The 23920-nt window shown below is 33.5% G+C and overlaps 1 protein-coding gene across 4 annotated transcripts in view; it reads left to right on the plus strand.

Moving 5' to 3' along the window:
• LOC136039933 (myocardin-related transcription factor A-like) overlaps positions 1-23416 on the plus strand; it is a 146588-nt gene extending 123172 nt beyond the window's left edge. For all 4 annotated transcript variants that reach the window (XM_065723929.1, XM_065723927.1, XM_065723928.1 and 1 more), the window contains 4 exons: positions 1655-1933; positions 9339-9751; positions 13092-13558; positions 14736-23416. In XM_065723929.1, the coding sequence (XP_065580001.1) occupies positions 1655-1933; positions 9339-9751; positions 13092-13558; positions 14736-15792 (2216 nt within the window). In that variant the 3' untranslated portion in view covers positions 15793-23416. The remainder of the gene's footprint in view (positions 1-1654; positions 1934-9338; positions 9752-13091; positions 13559-14735) is intronic.
• The last annotated feature ends 504 nt before the right edge of the window (positions 23417-23920 follow it).

Below are 23920 nucleotides of genomic sequence, written 5' to 3' on the forward strand. Positions count from 1 at the left end.
AATTAGTGACTTAAAAACATTATATACCAAGTTTGGTGAAGATGTTTCGGTGAAAACCAGGGCACTGACTACAATTATATTACCCACAAATTCGTTTTTGGACAAAATTTTTCCTGTTTTGGTTTTAGACAGTCATCTGATCACCTAAAACTCTTGTCGAATAATGTATTATCTATACTTTGTACATCCATGCTTATGAATCAAACATTTCGGCGTAACGAACCTTTGATCAAGGAGCAACTTCTGATTTTGAGCAAGGAGCGACCCGGCTCAATAGTAACCGACACTCTAGAAAATGGAATTTTGATTCAATAGCGACATCAAAAGAATCGTATTTTTATGCTCATTTTAAATATACAAGTTTCATCAAGTTTACTCTTACCCATCAAAAGTTACGAGCCTGAAAAAATTTGCCTTATTTTAGAAAATAGAGGGAAACACCCCCTAAAAGTCATAGAATCTTAACAAAAACGACACCATCAGATTCAGCGTATCAGAAAACCGTACCGTAGAAGTTTCAAGCTCCTATCTACAAAAATATGGAATTTTGTATTTTTTTGCCAGAAGACGGATTACGGATGCCTGTTTTGTTGTTTGTTTTTGTTTGTTTATTATTTGTTTATTCTTTGTTGTATTGTTTAATTGTTTTATTGCTTATTTTATTGTTGTTTATTGTTTGTTTTCCCTCCTCAACGCCTCGCTCTTTACGCTAAAGTTTTTGATTGTTTAAAAAAAGTAGAGTTGTGAGAAAGAGTTAGACTTAAGCGTAAAGAGCGGGCGTTAAGGAGGGGACAACCCCTTCTATATACGGGATAATTTCTGTTTGTTTTAAGTTTTAGTGTCGCTCCTTACTTGCAGTTAAAAAAAACCTGTTTTTTTATTTAATCTTTCAGAAAAAGGTGGCCTAAGGAAGGAACCCCTGCGAATATATAGAACAAAATCAGACTAGGATTACAATTCTAATAATCTTAACAATCAATTCGACAATTATTTTTAACAATTTTAACAAACATGACTACTGTTCTTTTAGAATCCACATATAAAGCCCTTTCTTTAGGTCACTGTCTTTGGGAATAGTTTGGAGTCCTTTCCCAGGGGAGAGCGTCAAGTATGTGGTATGATCGTAACTTTAGCCCCAAATTTGTAACTAGTGACTTCAAATGCTCTTTTCTCAGGTTTGATGGAAATAAAATCTTGTGTGCAAAATACCCACCATGTTTTTATTTAAGGCAATCATCTGATCACTTTCGGCCTTTCCCTAAACGAAACATGAACAATCACGAGTCGAAATTTAAAGAAGGGTTCATAGTGAAGTCAAAAAAGGATTCATATTAGAAGGGGCGGTAGATAGGACCCGGACCTCAGGGCTATGTAATTATTTAGATAAAATCTATGCATTAGCTTGGGCTTAGCACTGTCTAAGGTACCCAATATTCTACTAAAATGGGTATATGAAGCCTCTCTTTACTAATCCTACGCTATTGTTTTGACTATGATTTTGTGTCTGACTAAGAAAAGGCTCCATGAAATAAAGTAGATCCGTTGTATTGGAGAAATTTACTTCTTAAAAATCAAATAAATCGCATTTTAGATAAAAATGATCGAACACTGTGAAAGTTTTTGCAGTGAGGCTTTAAAGGCTTTTTTTTTGCAGTGAGCGATCTTAAGGCTGAACTAAAGAAAAGAAATTTACCTGTTTCTGGAGCTAAGCCACAATTAATTGAACGCCTAAAGCCATTTTGGGATCAGATCAGTAAACCTATCAGCATTGAAGTTAAAGAAGGCTCACCAGGTAGAATTGATTCTATTGGTGGATTATATCAAAGCCCAACCCATTCCAGGAGAGGTTCAATTCAAGCAATTGCTGAAATGCCAACCTTATCGCCAATGCCCTATACACCTTCTGCTGTTAAAGAAGAGAATAGCCCTGCAGGTTAGTAGTTTTCTTTTTTTCCTCTTCAGGAAATTCAGTTCAGGGGTATTCTAGTGGAGTCTTACTCTCTATTCCGTAATTTCACGTAATTGGTTCAGATTCTTTTTCTCCCTTTTTTCCATCTCGATTAACATAATTTTCACTTTACCCCCCCCCCCCCTCCAGCGAAAAAAGCAGATTACGCGTACATGCATGATCTTATTCATCATTGAATTGAAATCATTTTTATTCCGGTTTTTAGTCAGAAAGAGAAGTAAAACTGACAAAAACAGTAAATGGACGAAAATGGCTACAGTAGAAAATAGAAAATAGCAATGTAGCAATGCTACTTGGCAGTTTCCAAATTTATTGGCAGATTTTGACTGAAAATACCATGTTTACATATAATAATACTTTTTGCTCGAAGATAACTGTCAAAACACATATTGTGCTGCTAAAGTGTCGGCAGCTTATGGAATTCTGTCGAATTCTGCTACTGGCAGCTTTGGAACTTTTGTCATACCCGCTGAAGCCAAAAATAGATGTTATGGGTGTCAAACGATCCTTCCTTATGGCCAAAAAGTTTCTTTTCGAGCCACCATCCCCAATATAAACAATGAAAAAGATTATGATAAAATGGGGGGAAATTAATTGTGAATTTAGCATCAGCAAAGAAAATCATCTTAATTTTTCACCTTTTGTCATTGACATTACACCTTCATTGGGCTTTATCATATTACCGATAACTCTGGGTTTCATACCTAAAACAGAGACATCCAAAAAAAAGGAGACAAAAACTCGGTTGTGTTTTCTGTTTCAAAAATATTTTGATTTGTGCCTTTTTGTGTGTGTGTGTGTTTTTTTTTTAGAATTTTTTTTTCTTGCGTAAGAAATGCAACTTGCATAGTATGAAAAGGAAATAGTAGATCTAAAGACTTTTCTTTACTTTTTATTTTTATCTTTTTCATTAATTTTTTTTTCATGACAAAGAAATGCAACTTGCGTAGTATGAAAAGAAAATAGTAGATCTAAAGACTTTTCTTTACTTTTTATTTTTATCTTTTTATTTTATTTTTTTTTATTGGTTTATCTTTCTTCTCTTAATTTCAAGACTTTTCGTTCTTTGCTTTAATCTTAAATCCGTAGTTTTATTTGATGTCTGAATGTTTTGTCTAACAATTTAACGCCAAAAATGATTTTTGATCATCCTGTAGTATTTAGTGGGTGGTAAAGAGCTCAAAAATGAAGTGTCATAAAATGGGTCTTAGAAGATATTTCAGCATTTCTAGCCCCTAGACTACCCGAGATGATTTCTGATGAAAATAATATGAAAATATATAATAAAGGAAAAAAATTTTCAGTTAGACAATAAGAAGTTTGAGTTACATTTAATTATAAATTTATTATTATTATTGTATTTTTAGTATTAATTATTTTAATCTTATTTTTTTATAGAAATAAATATCTAAGCTCTTAATTTGATAATTAATTTTAATTCTTTAACGCTATTATTCTGGTCGTGCATCCCAACAGAAAAAAAAAAAAAAAAAAAAAAAAAAAAAAAAAAAAAAAGCTTGATCGTGGAGATTCAAAGATGTCGGGAGGTTTCTCTTGAAGACTAATGGAACAATACAGGAAGATTTAAAACAATTGCCCTAAATGCACATGTTTTTTCCTATTTTGACCTATTTAGCAATAGATATGAATGCATTGTGGTCTAAGAAATTATTTGTGAAATAATTTCATGTTATGTATACCATGAAGCCATGCTGTCCAGCCTCACAAATTTGTTTCTTCTCTTTCTTCTTCTTTTATGCAGATTTTGAATTTTTTACATATTTGTTCTTAATTGATCTCCCCCTCCCCCAAAAAAAACTGTTTCTGTATATAATTATCATGTCTTTGTTCTTGCACAAATTTATGAAAGAAACAGAAACGCCCATTGACGAAACGATTTACTTGAGTCAAAAATGAAAAAAAAAAAAAAATCAAATTGTGGGAGTTGTTCTACTTTAACAGCTCCTTTTTATTGATAATCTTACTGGCTTGAAATAACACGTTTATTTTGACTGGTTTTTAATTGCGTGTTAAAAGCATTATTAATAATAGGAGTAAAAAGAAAACAAATTCTTGCCCGAGAGATGCATTTGGCCATCTTGGCGTTAAATCTTAACGAAGTGCTAGTTTATACATTACTTTTTCTTAAAAAGTGCTTTTTGATGATACCTATATTTTCCATCTACTTCATAGTCGATATAATTCTTTATTTTTAGATTTCTAAAAAAATAAAAGGTATCAAAGTATAAAAAGGGATTCGAATCTAAAAATACATAAACACGGGCTTGAGGCATGGGGAAAGTAAAACTGTTTTTTGGCATAAGGTAGATTTTAAGGCCAAGTATGTATTGCAAATTTCCATTAGTTTTAATTGCCAAAGCCTTGGATGTCTGAAGAGACGACATCAAATCCTATAAAACCCCACCCAACATTCGCTGCTTGTTATTAATAAGTGCTAAATAAGTAGGTTATTTGACTTTGTTTGAAAAATAGTTCATAAAAGTGTTGAACTACATAACATTGCATTGCAGCCTGTGTTAAGCTTCCTCCATATTTAATCCTGAAGTGCTCTAATTTTCTGTCATAATAATATAATAAAATATAATACTTTATTATAATCTATAAAATTATATATTATCTATTATAATATTTTTTTTAATATTTCTTATAATTATCATAGACACGTTTTGCTTCTACGGAGCACCATCCCGGAGGAATATGTGTAAATGACTGAAGAGTTGACAGATAGAAGCTGCTATATGGGACGGAATAATTTCGAATCTTTTTTTTGTACCACTATCATGGTTTGAACCTACATACTCCACACTGAGAAAGCTAGAAAAAGAAAAGACTGAATAAACCAAAAGTTATTTCTGTTTATTTGAAAGTAGATAGAAGCAGACAAAATTTATTCAAAATGCAGCTTTTGTTTCTGCCCAATCTTTCCCTATATGAATGTACTCATGTATGGTGACTTTGGACGAATTTTATACCTTGGATTACAGTTTGTTTAGGGTCAAAGAAATTTTAATGAAATGGAGCCTCTGTTTACTCCCAGTTTGGTCTTACTTGACTTCAAAGTAATTAGGACATTTTATTTAAAATTCAGATTTTGTTTCTGCTCAATTTTGCCCTACTTGACTGCCCTAAATTGCCCTAATTTCGACTGGTCGGGACTTACTTTTTGACGAAGCATCTATACACACTTAATTTTATGGATCAGCGTTGGCTATTATGGATTTTGCCTGTCGCACCTCATACATACAAATTATTTTTTTGGTTATAGTATTTCATTTTGTGAAAATAAATATTTGAGAATGAATTGTTCATGTTTATTTTGAGCTTAGGATATCATTTTCGGAAAAATGAATGTTTAAAACAAATTGTTCATATCAAGATTTGATTTTATGCTAGATACAGCTCAGCGTTTGGCACTGCGGGTGTTGCGTGTCGTACAACACATGCGACAAGTATTTTGAAGATATAATCTTGTTTTTCTGATAATAGCCATTCCAATAGAGAGTTTAGTTGTATTGAAATAAAAATCCTGTAAGTGACCTGATAAACATATGCAATTCGCTTACAAAAAGTATATAATAAAAATGGTATTGCAATAGCCCTCACTACGTAATCAGTAAATAAACCAACCAACCAATGTAATATTCGTTTGATTGTTCGTTTTTCTAAATTCTGATGGGTATCGCCACAGTTACATTGTATTTGATAAACCCCTCTATGGCAATTAACTGGTATTTTATCTTTACCACAGTTTAGGAAGTTGTTCTAAAATTATTAGTAAATACTACATACAGGTTATTTTGTGTGCAGACATTTCTTTTAAATTTGTAGTTGCTTTTGGAATATATGGAAGATAGATTATATTTGAGGGCCTGGCGGGAGCCTCACATGGTAAAAGGCCCTTGATTTTATGGAAGTTTCTTTCCAGCCTACGGCTAATAGTGTTATTAATGAAGACAATATGATACCCGTTTCCAAATTTAAGAAAGTGAGAAAGAAAAATGAATTTTTTTTTTTTTTTAGAAAAATGAGACAATTAAAATTAAACTCAGATTATTTGATAATATTTCTTTGAATAGGGGTTTAGAGGAATACTCACTAAATGCCTTAGACACAAATTTAATTAAAACGATTTAACAAATTATATTACAAAATCAGTAAACAATACCACTCAAACTGTTACGGATAGACCTTCTAAACTAGCTACCAAAAAGACTAGGTTAGGGTTGAAAGCTTGTTTTTAACTGTTTATTTCCTTTGAACGCATTGCCTTCTTTCACCTTACTTGATGTGCCAGTCCTGATTTAACTTGCCTGAAGTAATGATGCTAGGCCTGTTGTAACAAGATTTTAGTCTTAATGATCGTATTTTGATGTGAATTTATTTTATATTCTTTTCATTTGTTTTGCTGAGGATGGCCCATGGATATAGGGTCAAAATATTCATTTACAGTCTTATAGAAAAATTTTTCCTTTTTATCTACTTATACACCGTTGTTTATGATGGAAAGGCAGTGGGGTCTTCGTCGCTATTGACACCAGGACTTGAACCCTCGTCCTCACAGACAAAGGATTTCAAGCCCAGCGCGCTAACCCCTCGACTAAGACGGTTAGGACAGAACTTCTTAGACGGTTCTATGACGAGCTTTTTGAGAGGGTGTAAAGAGGGAGTCTTTGAATAGATTGGGATGGAGGAAAAGCATGCGTAGCTTTGTTGGCTCCAGGCGGCTTGGTGCTGCAGTGAGTTGTTATTATCAGCAGTAGTATAATAAATTTTATCGCTCTGTGTTTAATTTTGTTCCTGGTTGTTGTCTAAAGTCTTTGAAATATATTTTGAAAGATGTCTTTGGATAGGAAGCTAATCAAATCTGTAGAGAGGGAGAATACGAGGAATATCCTCTTAAAATTGCCGGAAGATTACCAATCCTCGAAGAACTTGCACATATGATGCTAAGTATTCATTTTCTTGGCAGAACAAAAGACAATTCCCTCGTTCAAACTCGTTTTTACGCTGGATTTAAAATTGGCTTGAATTCAATGTTGGCCCTTACTCAAGGCCACTTTTGACAGGTCATATTTTAAATAATTTGCGGGACATGAACAATTAAAGCGTGGAACGCTTGTCGCTTTGTTGAGTTTTTGCTGTCATGATGAAAATGTGAATCGGAAACTTTTGTGGCTTCAGCTTGTTGGATGCCGACTCATTTTGCAACATATTAATGAAAAACCCTTGGATTGTAATGAAAATGATATTGAAGAGGTTTTACCCAAAAATTTCATTAAGAGATTCATTCTCTTATTAGGCAGTGCTGTCTCTGTTATGGATAGACACCAGTATGCATGATGAGTATCTAATCGCCAAGATTAGGAGCATTAAGGTTCCGACTACCAGTTTATTGTCTTCGGATGGGATTTAATATTTATTATTAATGGATAAATGATCTGTATGCAACATTATTTAAACCTCTTTGATTTCTGAATATTATTGGCTATACAAAATCTTAAAAACCGTGACCTATAATGTTTTTATTATGGAATCTTCACTCTAGTTAAAGGTACACGTAAAGTAAAAAAAAAAAAATTGTAGCAGAGGAAGTTCATTCTAGCCATATGTAGTTTGTGTCCTAAACTGATTCCTTATTACCTTTTTTTTCCTTTTTTTTATTCTTAGCATTAATTTTATTGTTAGAAACTGTTTATGGCGGCCCGAAATTTTTTATGTCTTCCTGGTCGTAAAAGGTCAATCACCCAACTCCAGGTTCTCCAATCATTCAGTTTGAAAGTCAATGCAGAACTCTGGTTTCTAAAACGCGTGACATGTCCACGTTTGCGAAATCTATATTTATTATGTTTGGATATCAGATTGGTTTATTGCAGTAGTAGCTTTAGATTTGTATTCAGCATTTCAAAAACCATCGAATGTCGGTTTTGGTGGATACCAAACCCCTTTTGTGAAGTATGCGCTAGTGCGTTCAGTCTAGGGCAATCACTCTATTTGAAATAGATTTAAGTTTCTTTCAGTCTTCTCCCGATTTGAAATTTCCTTATACACTGGATTTAATTTTCACATAAAGAGTTGTACATTAAAAGGCAACTTGAATGCGTTCGTTAGTTAAGTTTAATTGCTGATATGCCTGTCAGGTTTTCAAGAATCAAGCAAGGATTTTAAGAGACAAAATTGAGAAATATGCAGGAACGAATTTTTGGAAGAAAATCCGTTCGAGGCTAAGGTGTTTTTATATCTTTTTTCTAAGGTATTACTTTGTATGAAATTGTAGATTTGATCCCATTTTAAAAAACTTTTTGTGCTCAGTACCATTATATACTCCAAAAGTTAAATATAAAAAAATTATAAATACCTCCTCCACCAAAAAAAAAAAAAAAAAAAAAATCAGACGAGGAAAATTAGCGGATATTTTTTGTTTTCAGTTAAAGTAGTTAACTGCCTCTACGTTTTGACTTGCCTCTACCGCTTACCACACATATTTGTTAAATATGGAGGATATTTGCTGAATGAAACTTTTCATCTATTTTTTACTTTCCTTGAAACATCTTTCAGACACAGTATAAATTACAGAATTTTCCATTCTGCGCTTATTTTGAAGAAGTTTGCTTTAAGTCAAATAAACCCTTTTATCAATGTTGCATAGAATTCCTACAGAATAATTGAACAAAAAGTTTCGCCCGAAGTAACTTGAGTGGAAAGTGAGCAACTCTGTAGCTATTTTGTATGCCCCAATAAAAGTTTGAAGTAAGTTTTACAACAGTATCCAAGTTTAGAATACAAGAGGAATTAAGCCAAGGGAATATAAACTACTATGATTAGAATTTATTTGATTCCTCTGAAATACGCATTTATGCTTTACATGTTTCTGGAACGTTTCTTACATACACTCTTTCAAAAAAGACCCCAAACACTTATAGGTCGTGCATTTTGAAATTCTGTCAAATATACATGTTATAGATTTCATGAAGGATATTGACAGCTGATTGAGGAGTCTGTTTGGGCTGGGAAACTCATTTTTGGTCCTACTAGAATTGATGAATATTACATTTTGCGGTAATCCATATTTTTATCCCTTTTTTTCTGAGCGAGAGGAAGGGATGAAACATTAACTATTTTGAAGCTCTACTGTAATTACGACCTCTTATGAGTAAGAACGCTGAAAGGAAGGTGGAGTTTTAAGATGTTTTGAAGAAATCATGGGTTTTTGTACTTGTATTGGAATATTTTCGGCTTTTTGTGTCTTTGTTCATCTTTTCTATAACTGGCAACTAAGCCTTATGAGAACTGTTTTAGTCGTGTGTGTTTTGAGAAACATATTTTTTCACTGTTTATATTTGATTTATAGGTGTGAAAATAGAGTTCCCCTCATCTCCTATGGACTCTACTGCTCAAAGAAGATCTTCTTTAGGCAGCTTGGAAGGAAACAACCTTCTTGGAAATTCCTACTCTTTCGTCTCGCCAACTAATAATTTTGGACTGTCTCCCGCTCCACAACTTCCAACTTTATTGAAGATGGATATTGAATTCGATTTTAATGAGAGAGATACTTTGTCAACACCTGACGCGTTGCTTGACCTCGGCCCAAATCAAATCAGCCACGAGATTAGATTTACAGCCAATCAAGCTGTTGATGTTCAAAAAAGACCCCCCACTCCCCCACCATTGCCAGTTATGCCTCAGCAACTTAAGAAGGAAATAATGAGTTTAACTGATGAAAATGGCACCCTAAACCTGATCAGTGTCGATTCAACTAGCCAAGTAAGTAGATTAAGGGTAGATTCTGGTTCTTAACGTACAGTACACGTTCCAAGACACAGAAGAAAATGTGATTTATCTATACTAAATAAAGTGTTAATATATGGCGAACAAGATTGGAAAAAAAACATACGGAAATCGAAGATTTGGAAAGAAAGAATCCATTTAAATGAATGAAAAAGGTAAAACTGAAAGGGAGAAAAACGTACAAATTAGGTAGGGCACGGAATGGAAAATTCGATGTGTAATCCATTTTTCTGATATCTAGTTTTTCTTTTTTCTAATATCCTTTTTTGGTAATGTAAAAAAAATAAATTTTTCTTTGGTTTGAATGATCGTTTTGCAAGAATATAATCCATAAGTGGCCGCGATTCCATTCACTGATTGGAATTTTAAAATATTATAATTTTTCCTTCATTTTCAACTACACTGGCCAAAGGTTAGTGTATCAAATACGGTTTGTCATATATATTTGTCTTATACGACAAGTGACTATAAATTAAATGTTTAATTTAAATTTTTAAATGACTTGAGTGTTTAACAATTGAAAGGAATGATTTGAAAAGAAAACAATAATGAAAATAATGTAAATCATATTTGCAGCAAAACTAATTTGTTTTTTGTCTCAGATACACTGGCAAAAAGAAAAATGCTTGAAGTTAGCATTTTTTTTTTTTGCAATGAGAAAGAAAAAAACTCTAAAATACATTTCTCTCTGTAAAGTTGAAATAAGACGTTGGGAAGAGTCCTTCCACATTTCTTCTTCATCCCCCACCCTCCTATAGGAAAATCGTCGGAAAAATCAATACAAAGCATAACTAATGACTTTAAAATATGCATGTACTATGTTTTCCTAACTATATAGCGATATTGCCTAAGATTATGCGATCTCAGTAATGTCACTTTCAAAGATAATTTAAAGGTTTCACACTCTATGTGAAATTAGTTTAACCTTGGGAACCATGTCCACTTTGTCCCTATTTTTGACCATAGAAACTGATCCAACCTGTTCAACGGTATGTGTCTGTTCTTGGATTCTGTAAACTTCAGGACATATCGAAGTGCAAGGCTGGTGATGTCTCTCTTATGAGCCCTATTTGATGAAATGTAATAATTTATTTGTTTTTATCTTGTTATAGATTGTTCAGCAAAACTTTCACTTTTCTTGATTGACTAGTTTAGCTTATTTTTAAGTGTATGCAGTATATATATATATATATATATATATATATATATATATATATATATATATATATATATATATATATATATATATATATATATATATATATATATATATATATATATATATATATATATATATATATATATATATATATACGAAGCTAGATTAGTAGTCGTAAAACTAAGGACACAATTTGATTTATTAAAGGGACTTTTTGGGAATTGTTTAGTTTGAGTGACAATCATGTTTGAAATGTCCTAGTACCATAGTCATATGAATGTTGTAAGGAGCGCTGTATCTAAGATGTTTGTTCGGGGTGTGGGACTTATATAAAAGATTGGAACAGGGGCACAAAATAATATCAGTGATTATCTAGGTTTTTGTGTGCAAAAGATTGTTTACAGTTGTTTTTGTTACTTGTGTTAAAGTCAGACAAAAACTTTAGGGGACAGGGGTTCAAATGGCGTATTGGTCGTTTGTGGTCGAAGCGTATTCTTAGATGAATCTGATTAGAATTAGAATCTGACTTATTCGCTTAAGTTTATATTCACGTGGGCGCTTTATTCTATTAAAAAGGCGCAAAACAAAGACCAAATAACTGGATAAAAGAAGAATCTGAACATGTCACTCACATTGTATTTAAACCAAAGAGAAATGAATTAGATAAATTCTAACGAGTATCTATTTCCCAGAGCTCCCAATTCCGAAATTCCCAAAAAGGAATTTGGGAATAAAGCCTCTCCTTTCACGATACTTGAATAGCAAGTTGAAGTTTCTTTTGTTTTTACTCACTTATTATTTATTATATTTAATTTTTGGTCTTTAGATATTAAAATAATTTTGAAATGGATTCCAACATAAAATTCTTATAAGTATTGATACTAAGCAAGTATTGATAATCTCTTTGGCGAATCACATTACAGAACTACTAAAAATTGTTCGCAATTAAACTTTGTTCTATTCATTGAAATTAATAAAACTAAAACTCTGGTTTTAGTTAAATATGCCTAGAACCGAATTTAGTTTCCTAAACCGCATTTTGAGGTGCTTTGAATCCTGTTTAGTTTTCTGTACTTTTTTCTGTGAGTATCCTTTGGCTGCTTGTTCATTACTCGCCAAAAGTTTAGTTTTTCATATGTAATACATTTTTGGTACGTTTTGAGGTTTATTCTTTCTAGTTCCAAACTTTTTTTTATAGAAAGAGCAAAATAAGTAAAATTGAGCTTCATATTAAAAGAAAATGACTAAAAATAAATTCTTAAAGAAAACTTAAAAAAAAAACTTTCGCATGCTGACCAATGGTCGGTACCTCCGTAGCGCAGGTACCGATCTCCTGATTCTCTGCCTTCGTCTGGGGCTGCAACGTGGTTTCGAAAGTAAATCATCCATCGCTTCCCGTCTTTTTTCCCCAGATTTCTCAAGGCACCCATTTAGAGTTAGGTCGACTCTCTGCTGAGCTGTCGGAGTCACACCGCTACACCCGTTTTCTTGATCAACAAGCTATCTGGGTATCGTCTGTCCTCTTCTGGGAAGTCAGTTTGTAGCCATGCTGTAAGAATCAGGGAGGGTATATCCTTGCTTGGCCAAGGAACAGATTTATACCGTCACTTTACTGGGACTCCGGTTGTTCGTTTAGACGCTTAAGTCGGTTGTAAGAAGAGTAAGAATTGTAAATGAGTCTTTTAGAAGTGCGTAGGGTGTTTCTATCCTCGAGATAGAGTATTCTATTTGAAATAAAAGATGACTGGTGTTATCAATAGATTTTTCTGTCCCCTCTCCCCCCTATATTTTTAGGAAATACATTCTTTTGACATTTTCAATGACAAATACCTTTGTTGGTATTTATGGACAAAAACCAAAACACAACAAAATTACCCTCTCTAGATTTTGAAAAGTAAATTTGCCCCCCCCCCCCCGCCCACTACATTCTTGTGAACTGATGTCCCTGGCATTTTTTTTTTTTACAAGTTATGGCTTGCAGCTGACTGTGTCTAGAGTTGAGTTTGTAGGCAGTATATGTTATGTAAAATTTGATCACTTTAGATTACGTTGGAGAAATTTTCTGCAGTTGCCATTCCATTTGATATTTGACAATAATAATTATGTGATATATAGACAATTTTTACTTTCTTATTCTAATCAATATCTATATTTCAGGTACAGCTTACTGCTCAAGAAGTGATCCTCCAAAAAGAAGCTGAAATTGAGAAGCTCGTCCAACAGCTTGACCAGCAGCAGGGACTGTTACGTCAGCAGACGCTGAAAAATACAGAACTGGTAGATCAGAAACAACAGCAGAAACTTTTATTGCAGCAGCATATCCAACACAGGGCCCAAAAGCAGCATTTGCAACAGCAGCTTCAACAGCTACAAAGTATCAAACATGCAGTTTTAGGGGAAGCACCTGCTCCACCTGCTCCCCCGAAGCAAAAATCGAAGAAGAAAAAGAAGAGTTTGGAAGAAGGGCAGAAGCTGCAATCCCAAGAAGTGCCAGCTGGTTTGAAGGTTGAGATTCAGCTGGATTCAAATGGCGAAGAACAATGGGCCAAGACCATAAGTGTGTCCGTTGACCCAAATCCAGAGCCAGTTCAACCAGTTAATAATGAGCTTGTGGGTCCTCACAGGTAAGTCTAGTCTTAAAATCCTTCACATATAGAAGATGCAGTACTTTTTAGAGCTAGATCTTAGAATGGAGTTGTTCTTCCAGTATGAATATAAAGAAAAGGTTGATGATTAGAAATAGACTCAAATTTATTGGTAATAAGCTCGTCGAACACTGGTTAGCCCTAAACTCGGGTATGGTTATCTTTTCTTTAGTTTGCTTATTTCTTTTGTGCATCAAAAAGGTAGCCTATTCCGTTTGCTTTGCAAATGCTCTTATTCTATAACTATTCTTTTAATTTAATTATAACGTCAAGCCCACGTAGTCTGTAGGCAAATAGTATGGTAACTAATAAGAGAGGAAATTGGTGCAAGTGGCGCTAACAAAATCATCAGTGCTATCAGGAATTTCTTGATGTTTTTAAGTGTAACAATTTGGCAAAATTTGTTCAATCAATGGGATTGGCAAAAATTATTGTATTAATGATCTTAGTTTCTGAAAAATTTGTTATTGCAAAGTTTGAAAAAATGTCTAGAAATGCCCAACAGTTGGTGGTGTTGGTAAAATATCGAAATGGAAAGAAACAAAAAATATGTGAATAATAAAACAAAACAAATCTGAATCCAAAGCGAACAAAGAATAAGTTAGTACAAACAACAAATTAAAGAATCTTGAACCTCCAACAAAAAACATACAAATAAATAAAGTGAAAAGTTCAAAAGCCATTGTCAGTCTGATCCTTATGGTAATCACAAGTGTATTAAAAAAGTAAAGAATGGTATTGCAATATAATTATAAAAAAATTAAAATTGGTAACAGAATAGTTATTAAAAAAAGCAGAAAAGAAAACTGAAAACAACAAATTTCTCATTTAAAAAACAATGATTCAGAACTTAGTGTACATAAATATCTATAACCAAGACAGTTACAGACAGAGACAAAGAGTGGTAGATTGATAGCAAACGCTGAAATCTTGTGTCACACATTAGTGTTAGAAGAGGCCAAATCATAGTCCCATAAAACCCCCCTCCCTCCCCGATTAGTTTTCTACCTCATTTCCTAATTTTGTGGAGAATTGATTACCACAGTTTATTATGTATTTTACCTCTAGATTTATTCATTTAAGGTATGTCAATTGTTTTATAGAGTATCCGAATACAGTTTGAATTTAAGCCTGATTTTTTATTTATTTCCAACAGATCGGCGTCATTACCAACATTTGCTGATTTAGTGCAGTCAGCCGTGGAACCTAACCGGATATCGGAGCCAAGAATATATGAAACTCATTCATACCCGCACTTTTTTGCTGGGTCTGAAAACCAAGTGTTGGAAGTTAAAAAAGAATCAGTGAAAAGCCAAATGGTTGATGATGTACTTGATATCTTGATTCGCAATGGGGAGCTACCACCTAGTGCCGCACAAGAACCCCCCACTCCCAATTTATCATCAAGTTTGACTTTCACGCGTCCTCCCACGCCTCCTCCACTACCCATCACTCCCTTAACGCAACAAAGGCAAATTCAACTTGAATCTTTAATTACTGAAAGTGAGAAATTTGATACGATCCTGAAAGAAAGTATGAGTCGTGTTAATGTGAGTGATGTTTGTAAAAGTGAAAAGAAGAATTTTATTTTCCATGAATATACAAAACCTAAAGGCTCGCTGCCTGAAAGTGAAATTAGGCCAGAAATGAATTTCCAATTATCATACGATTCGGTATTTGATCGCAGAATCGAACCACACTGTGATTATATATTTAAAAATTCAAATAAAAGTGAAATACCCATGCTTATTGAACAAGATAACAGCTTAATGCAGTTCGAAACAGTAGACAAGCCAGTTTATGACTTATCTGACTTAGTGACTTCTGATACCAATGAGCGAATGGATTTTTCACATTTTGATGAAATTACTCCTCCCAACTCCCCACAAGAACCAATGGTGATTGAGCACGTTAAAGGGGAGCCTATCCGAATGGACACAATTGATATGGACTCTGATTGGTTTGAGAATATGGTATCTTCCCATTTTCTTCAAACTTTACCAATGAATGATCTTCAGAGCACAGTGAGTTCGAGCTCTTCGAGCTATAGTGGTAATGTAAGTTCACAGTATTATGATAGTACGAACACAAGTGATCCTCTGTTGTCAAATTGTAGTTTAAATTTGAATGAGATGCTCATAGATGAAAGCGAAATCAAACATAATAATCCTGTTAATTATATCAGCTGGGAAAAATTTGACTTTACTGCTTGAAGCCACAATTAGTGTCTGCATGTGGATAGTAATGCTTCAATTGGTTTCATTTCTTTCTAACACCCTAAAACAACGTATATGTATAAACAACGTATAACGTATAAAACAACGTGTATGAGTTCTCTAGATGTCAAGTGGAGTAAGTTCACATTTCATATTTTCTTAAATTTTAGCGGAAGAGTAGGTGATTTGCTCTTTAATTTTTGAATTGATACTGAATTTTCGGTGTCAATACACAATGGGGGCTATTCAAAAGGAAGCACTTGAAAGAAAGGAAATTGACCAAACACTTGGAAAACCTATAGGTTCTATCACTATGACTATCGACCTTGATTCGACTGCCCTAGGAATGACACAAGGACGGATAATAGATAGACATATCTATTAACAAATGAACTACCATCACTTTTCTAAAATCCTAATAACGGGGGCATTAAGACCAGGTTTGCTTCTCACTCAATTGGAAACATTCTGAAAATTCTGAAAACAGCTTTGAAAAAATCTGAAAAAAATCTCGGACAAATTATGAAAACAGCTGGAAATAATTCTGAAAACAGTGTGGAAAAATTCTAAAAACTGCTTTAAAAAATCCTAAAATACTTACTTATATTATTCCTAAAAGCGCTTCACTATACTTAATCCCCCCCCCCCTAATATTCAAACATAAGCCCAAATTATATTTTTGCTATGTATTTTTCTGTTTCTTGGCTATGTAACTCGTTTGTTTTAATAGGTTTGAAGGCAAAGAAGCAATATTGATGAAACCAAGAAACGGCAATATTTGCACATTAGGGGGGAGGGTAAAATAAAATGAGTTGCTTTTAAGAATGATATAAGTAAAAATTTTAGAATTATTGAAAGTTGCTTTCAGAATTTTATTGTGTTTCCTTCTTAATAGCCCTAATTTTGCATTGATGCTACATGGGGGTACTTTTTACCCCTCGTCTTTTAACATTCAATTACGGGAAGTACATAAACAAACATTCAAAGATCCTGGACTTTAATCTCCGTTTGATTCACCATAGTTTTTAAAATGAGAACCAGTAATGATCTATCTTTTGAAACTTCGTTACCTATTTTATGAACTTACTGATTTGGCATCTAAACTTCTTAAATGATGTAAATCTCCAAGGTAATTTTTTTTTCAATTAAAAGCAAAAGAAAATTTCGTTATTGTTTTCTTTTTTTATACTAAGAGTTAAATTTAAGCGTTATATGGAACTAGTCTGAATTTATGTTTTGAACTTCCAAGGTTCACTCGCCAAAAGTGTAATGTTATATTTTGAGTAGTTTTGGAGCTAGTCAAGGAAAGAAGTAGGGAATATTGTTACGTTTGTTAACATTAAATCGTTTTCATTGCTAATGTGATTTTTAAATTTTAGCTTATTGCAATTAAGCTTTGCGAGGAACTTCTTCTTCTGAGGATTAGCTTTCTTTAGCTGTAAGATCTTTATTACCAAGAATGAACAGACTAATTTTAAAAATATCCGCAGGAGATTTGCAAATCTTAATTTCTACGTAATTCCAATTTGTTGGATCCTAAAGGCAACAACAATACAAAAGGAGTTGGTATCAGAAAGTGTGGCTTCTTAGAAGATGCAGTTTTGACACAAGATGAATGACAAATCTTTTTATTGCGCTCCCACAAAAAAAGAAGAGAGAGAGAGATAGGGGATGAAGCTAGGGCTTTGATTGGAGGAGGGAGATAGAAAGAATATGCCGACAAAATTGTCCAGTGTGCCGACAAATGCGGACACATAAGCTGAATTAAAACAATCGAAGTTCCAAGGCGTCGGCACGCAGTGCCGACGCCTTGGAACTTTAGGGGGTGACTTGAAACTTTAAGCCGATGGGAAATAGTTAAATACAGAAAAAGGAAATATTTTCCTTAGAGATAATATCGCAAATACCCTTTATTCAGCCCCCTCCCCCCTTTGTGATTAGCCAAAAAGACGTCTCTTCCATAAAATTGTGGTAAAAACAGCATTATTGAATACAGTTGACACCCCTCCCTCTCTCCTAGGTGTCATACTTGTGTGATTATCATTTCATTCATTCTTTTCATTTCATTTATTAAATACTAAATGCACTATACAGCATATAATACGCCACGTAAATCAAGATCCCCTGAAGTTAACTTGTTGGGCGGATTAGACCTAAGTTGTCAATCATTTCTGTGTGTTTTATGAAAATAGCATGGCAGGGAAAATGGTCGATAGATTGAGTAGTCTAAACTTTCGAAGCGAAAAGACTAACGAATAAAACGGTATGTTTTTCTGGTCTAATAAATTTTTCTTTGTTATGTAGTTTTCACAATTAAGCGACTAAGAATTGGATTGAGAAAGAAAGCGGTGCATGTCAATTAAGCGCCCACAAATAATGTCCTTAGTTAGCTTTATGCTTCTCTTCTATCTTTTTCTTTTTTTCTCTCTAAGGGGTGTATCTTAAACTTAATATGAGGTCAAAATGTAACTAGATTTGCTTTTCAATGTGTTAAGCCGTATTTATGTGATAGTATTAATGCCTTTGTTAACGAGTTCCAGTGTATTACTGTTGCACTTTTCTATTTGGTTAATTTAAAGAAGAAACTTCTTTTTAGTTTAAAGTTTCATAAATTAACAGGAATTTATTTTCGATTAATTTTATACAACCTATATGTGTATGCTTGTATGTGTATATCTACGTACATACGGATAAGACCCCCCTCCTCCCTGGGAAATATTATGTTAAGAAAGGGTGAAAGAAGGGAAATCTTGGACCTTTCGGCCTTTTAATGGTCAAACAGCCTTCCCTATTCCCTGGGGAAGATACTCTTATATCCGCCTGGATTTTTGGCCCTGTGAACCTATATGCTCGTGAGTTAGATAGACGAGTATTTTCAGTTTAATTTGTTGAGACTGTAAATGCAAGGGGCTTATCGTAATTACTTTATTTTGGTTCACAAAAGAGATGATACTTTGATTTTTTGGAGTAATTATTGCATGGAAAATATATTTAAGAATTTTACACTAAACAGGTTTTGTTGGATTGATATTTTACTAAAAACATAAAAGTAATTGAAAAGTTTTTCCTTTTAATTTCGGTGGATTTAGGCAACCCTAATGGATAAATACTGTTGAGGCTAATGTCGTTATTTTTATGAATAAACCTAACGCGATACCAGACATTAAAAAAAAATATATACCCAAAATCGGTGTAAATCATCAGTATTTATGTTTGCATAGAACTTATGTCCGTATATGTAGAACTCAGGGGACACAGTTTATAAGATAAGTTTTCCATGATTGAGAGGGGAGGGGGGAGGGTCAGAAAATCCCAAAACAATGCAGTTATAGTCTAATTTTTCCTTGGTTGTTCCTTTCAACTGTATTTAGGAGATTTCTCCTCTCCCCTGTTTTCAGGTATCCTCTTGATAATTAGTATGGAGTTTATTTACTAAATGATGATTCGATTGGCCATGTTTGTCAATTATAAGGTTTAGTATACGTTTGTTTCTGAGTTTCGTTGGCTTTAGGATAGAACGTCGAAATTTGAATAAACTAAATTTTGAATAAGTTATTTTACTTTTATGAGTTTTTCCTGTATCTTCAGACAAAGCCTTAAATATAAAATTAGTAGTTTTTTATTTTAATCGTTTATTCCTTTATTATTTTTAAAAGAATTGAAATAAAATATTACGAATCAGCCTCAATTTACAGAGAAGCGCTTAGAAACAAATACCCTATATGGAACAGAAATGCTGCCCTACTAATGAATGCCTGTTGAAGGAACATATTTGTTTTATGTAAAACCTCTATTAAAAATACAAGCTCATTTGCAAATTTTACTATTCCATTTACTAGCACCTTAACATGACTGGTGGATTAGACGATTCAGTATGAAAGCTTACAAGTTTAGTGTTTTGTGTTTTGCCCAAAGAGTATGATCAACTTATAAGATTCGGAACTGGCGCTAGTGTCGACAAAAAAACATAGCATTTGGTGTTCCTCTGAATTTTTTCAGTGAAATAATAAAGCAAATTACGTGTAACTAGCAAAATTACAGTAATATTTCTATCCTAATCTTAATTTCTGAGAAATACATAAATAAGAAGCTTTAAAAACGCCAAACGCTAGATGGCACTGGTGTGTTTTTTTTTTGCCGACACTATTGTTGGTGTCCACTCTCACAAGTTGCCAATGCTCTTTAGTTTTGCCTATATTTTCCTCACATACTAAAGTTCATTTTGCTATGTTATTACCTAATACGTGCTTTAATTGTTGTTGTGCGTATATATGTACTACGATTTTATCTTTCAAATAATTATTTTTTTTGTATTGCTTGAAGTTGCTTTTGATTTGCTTTTTATCATCGAATTTGGAAGAACGGTATGGTATCAGATGTGGAAGGCAATCTTTTGTTTTTATGTAGGCAAAAAGAGGCAATTGTTTGAATAATAGCCTATTACTTTTTTTTAGTGTGATTGTCTGCTTTGGTAAGGTTTTGAGCCATATTCTAATCATATTTGTTTTTGTACGCAAAAACCTTCATATTTGGATGTGAAAATCAACCCTATTAGTTTCAGACCCTTCCACCGTCAAGAAAATTGTTCCCCCTCCCCTCTAAAACTAACGAAGTTATAGGTATTTATTTTGGGATAGTTTTCAAAACTCAAAAATCTGCGTTCTTAAGAAATTCGAGGAAAATTAGTTGCAAATTAAAAATAGGGAACTTCGCCTTGTTTTCCGATTAGACTGGAGAAATTTGTCACAAAATCTATTTGATTTCCTTCTATTATATCTTTGTACATCTTTGTTCCTCGCTAGTTTATCTTTTCTAGTTACTACGCAAGCTCTTTTCATAGCAAGAGGCCGACATATTTTCTGCTTGATGATTTGTGAGAGATGTGTAAGCAGAACATTAACTGATTGTAATTATATTTTTTTGTCCATTCCGGTGATGGCCGTAAAACTAATTTATTTATTATAATGGAAACAAACATTGTAAATGCTTTGTAATAGCCTTTTTACCATTATCATCGTTCAACCTTGTTTAAGCTTCTCGCAGAGAACACAGGCTACCGGAGAGAGTTTAAACTTCAGCTAAATGGTTTCGTTATAGGGATTTTTTTTTCTTCCCTTCTCAAGAAACCTTAAAACATAAAATCCAGGCTTTTAATTATTTATTAGGCCGAGAAAGACATAAATTATCTGTATTTCACTTTTGAACTCACCCTGTAGGAAAGGAGATACGAGAGGAAATTTAAGTTCACTCAGAGACAAGACAGTTGAAGGTCTATTCATATTGAAATTTTACAATATCGAGAATTAGCTAGTTCTAATGTGATCCAATCACAATGTCTCACATAATTAGAAATTTCTTTGAAAAAATCTGATTGGCTCAAATTAAAATTAGTTAATTCTCGATATTCGTGAAATTTCTCTGTGAAGAGCCCTTAAGGTTATATAGCATAACCCAGCGAAGACTATTTGGAATACTTCTGCTACTAGAGACTATCTCCAGCGCCAAGTTGCCTGAGGCCAACACAGCTATGCACGCTCCCCTCCATCGAAGTCTATTCAAAGCCTCCCTCTTTACACCCTGCCAAGAAGTTCCCATTTCCCTTAAATCTTTCCTTACGACATTCCCCACTCCATTCGGGGACGACCTGTTTTTGGCTTGGCCCTAGATGGTTGACCTATAAGGGCGATCTTCAGTAATCTGTCTTCTGCAGAACGTGTCCTAGTCATCTCAATCTTTCTCTCGTTATTTTCCTGAAAGCGGGATTGAACCGTATTTCTTGTACAGCTTACTGTGAGAGATACGATCAGTCAGACGGGTACTCAAAACAATCCGTATGCAATTTCTCTGAATTGAAAAAAATCTTCTCTAAATATAATTAGCTGGAGGAGTGTGTAATATAAATTAGTTTGCTGGCAAACTTGGTTTATCCGGTTTAACTCCCCTCCCCCTGAAATATTTATCCGACTCTTAAAAAAGTTTTGCCTGAGCCACACTATGGTCACATATACTGAAAAAGCTAAGTTTTCTAAATGTTCATTTGGCATCGCAGTTGCGTTAGAGAACCAGTCAATTTAAGTGGGAATTATTTTTAGGATAGCTTTTATCTTTAAGCGATAGAGTAATTTATTCCCAGTTATTTTTATATCTTCTCTCAAAGTAGGTATCCACAGAGAGTATCCCAGGTATTTCAGATCACACAGAAAGGAGTCCACTGTCCCGCTCCACATATCGGGACGGTGGCCGTAAAGATCGGAAACCTTTTAGGGGTATTAAAACTAAAATTATAAATATTTTTCTTTTATTGTCTAAATTCTTAAGTTATATTCTCTGAATGTAAAAGAGAAAAATTTCCACAATCGAAGCTGCACTTGGTAATTGTATTTTTAACTATTCGACACTCAGTGAAAAATGCAATGTTAATAAAGTTTGTGAAAATTACTTTTTCTTTGTAAACGGCAATCCCAAAATGTTTGTTTCAACTATATTTTCTACCTTTTTTTTTTAGTCTACTTGTCCATTTCCAAAAGTTTTGAATTTATTCTGCATTTCTATAACCCAATTTGACAACTGGACTTTTTTCATTGATAATCTGGAGTCCCGAATTAGATTCTTACATTGACAATGAAAGGAAAAGGTAAATTGTCCTTTCATTGTTCAAAAATTATGGGTTTTTTTTTGTTTTTGTTTAAAATGAGCGAAAGACTTTTTCGTTGATGGCTATTTCTTTGTTAACTAGTTTGAACTTCCTGCTTAATGCTAAATTGAGTCAATGTTTAATTTTACATTTCTTTCTTGATTTTGTTTTCCATATTTACTTCGAATTCTAAAAAGAAATTCAAGCTCTATGCACACCCGGACATTTCAATTACGATGGTTGATTCGAGAATGTAAATAGTCATTCAATTATTGGAATATTAAGGGCAATGAGATTCCCAAAATTGTCAATTGGAGGAGTTTCTGCTAGCGAATATTAGCCCGGGCACGGAGCTTTCTTTTCTTTCAAAGGATGGAATTAGGATCACCATATTGAACCTTATAATATATGAGCATACTAGTAGTCTTATGGATTTTAGAATTTTCTCACATGTTCTTTTTTTTTGGGGGGGGGGAGGTAAAACCTTCCCTACAAACCATCTTCTTGAAGGTTAAGATTCTTCCTCTCGGTATCCGACACCTCCATAGTTCAATCAAAGCTTACGCTTCAACCTGTAATACAAATACCAATTTAAAGTTATATTAGAATAGTTATCTCTATTCGCAACTTGGGTAGCAAACGTTAACTTAGTTTAGAGTTTTTTCCCCGTCCTTGTAACTACGTTTTCGTAAAAAATGTGTTTACCTTTGTTCATTAATCCCTAATTAAGCTGCCATTTTTCCAAAATTTGCTTAGTTGTCGGGAAATACTGTAAAATCTCCTTTTTAATGCGTATTGGCTTATTTAGTTATACTAGAACGTGGACCAATTCAAATTTAACCCATTTTATTATAATATATATATATATATATTTTTTCGCTCAGTTTTTGGTCCTAACCCCCGTTTGTGGTACTTTCAGTGTGATATATTGTGCGTTTTGTTTCTGTGAAAAAATACTTTGCATTTAGTAAAATTGATTATGCACTTTATTTGTTCTTTTACTAGCAGTTAGGTAGTTAGGTAATTTGCATAAACTTGTCCAATCTAGCTTCTGCTTATTTTCCAGAAGCTGGAATTTCAAAATTTTGAAGTCAGAATTCCTAAGCTGAATTAGTTTATCTAGGTTGCAACCTTAATCAGAACCCGCACACATGAAAGCGCCTCAGGTAATTTCCTTAAAAATATTAAAATAAAACCAAACCAAATAGCAGTAATATTATTGTTTTCTATTATGTTTTTTCGAAGGTAAGGCTTATGTCGATCGACCGCTACCAAAGAGTGCATTGAATCCAAGTCCTTCAGCACCGAAGGAGAGTTCTTTCTCCACTGTACCGTGGCACATTCCAATATAAATACTCCGTTCAGTTTGTGGTGTTTAAGATATGATAATAATGTGAGAACATTATCGCATACAATGGTGGACCAGGCATCTTTTTCATCTCCTATAGTATTTTAAGTATAAATTTTACAAGAAAACATATTTTGGTTGCC

The sequence above is a fragment of the Artemia franciscana genome, chromosome 20, assembly GCF_032884065.1.
Source record: "Artemia franciscana chromosome 20, ASM3288406v1, whole genome shotgun sequence".
Taxonomy (NCBI): domain Eukaryota; kingdom Metazoa; phylum Arthropoda; class Branchiopoda; order Anostraca; family Artemiidae; genus Artemia; species Artemia franciscana.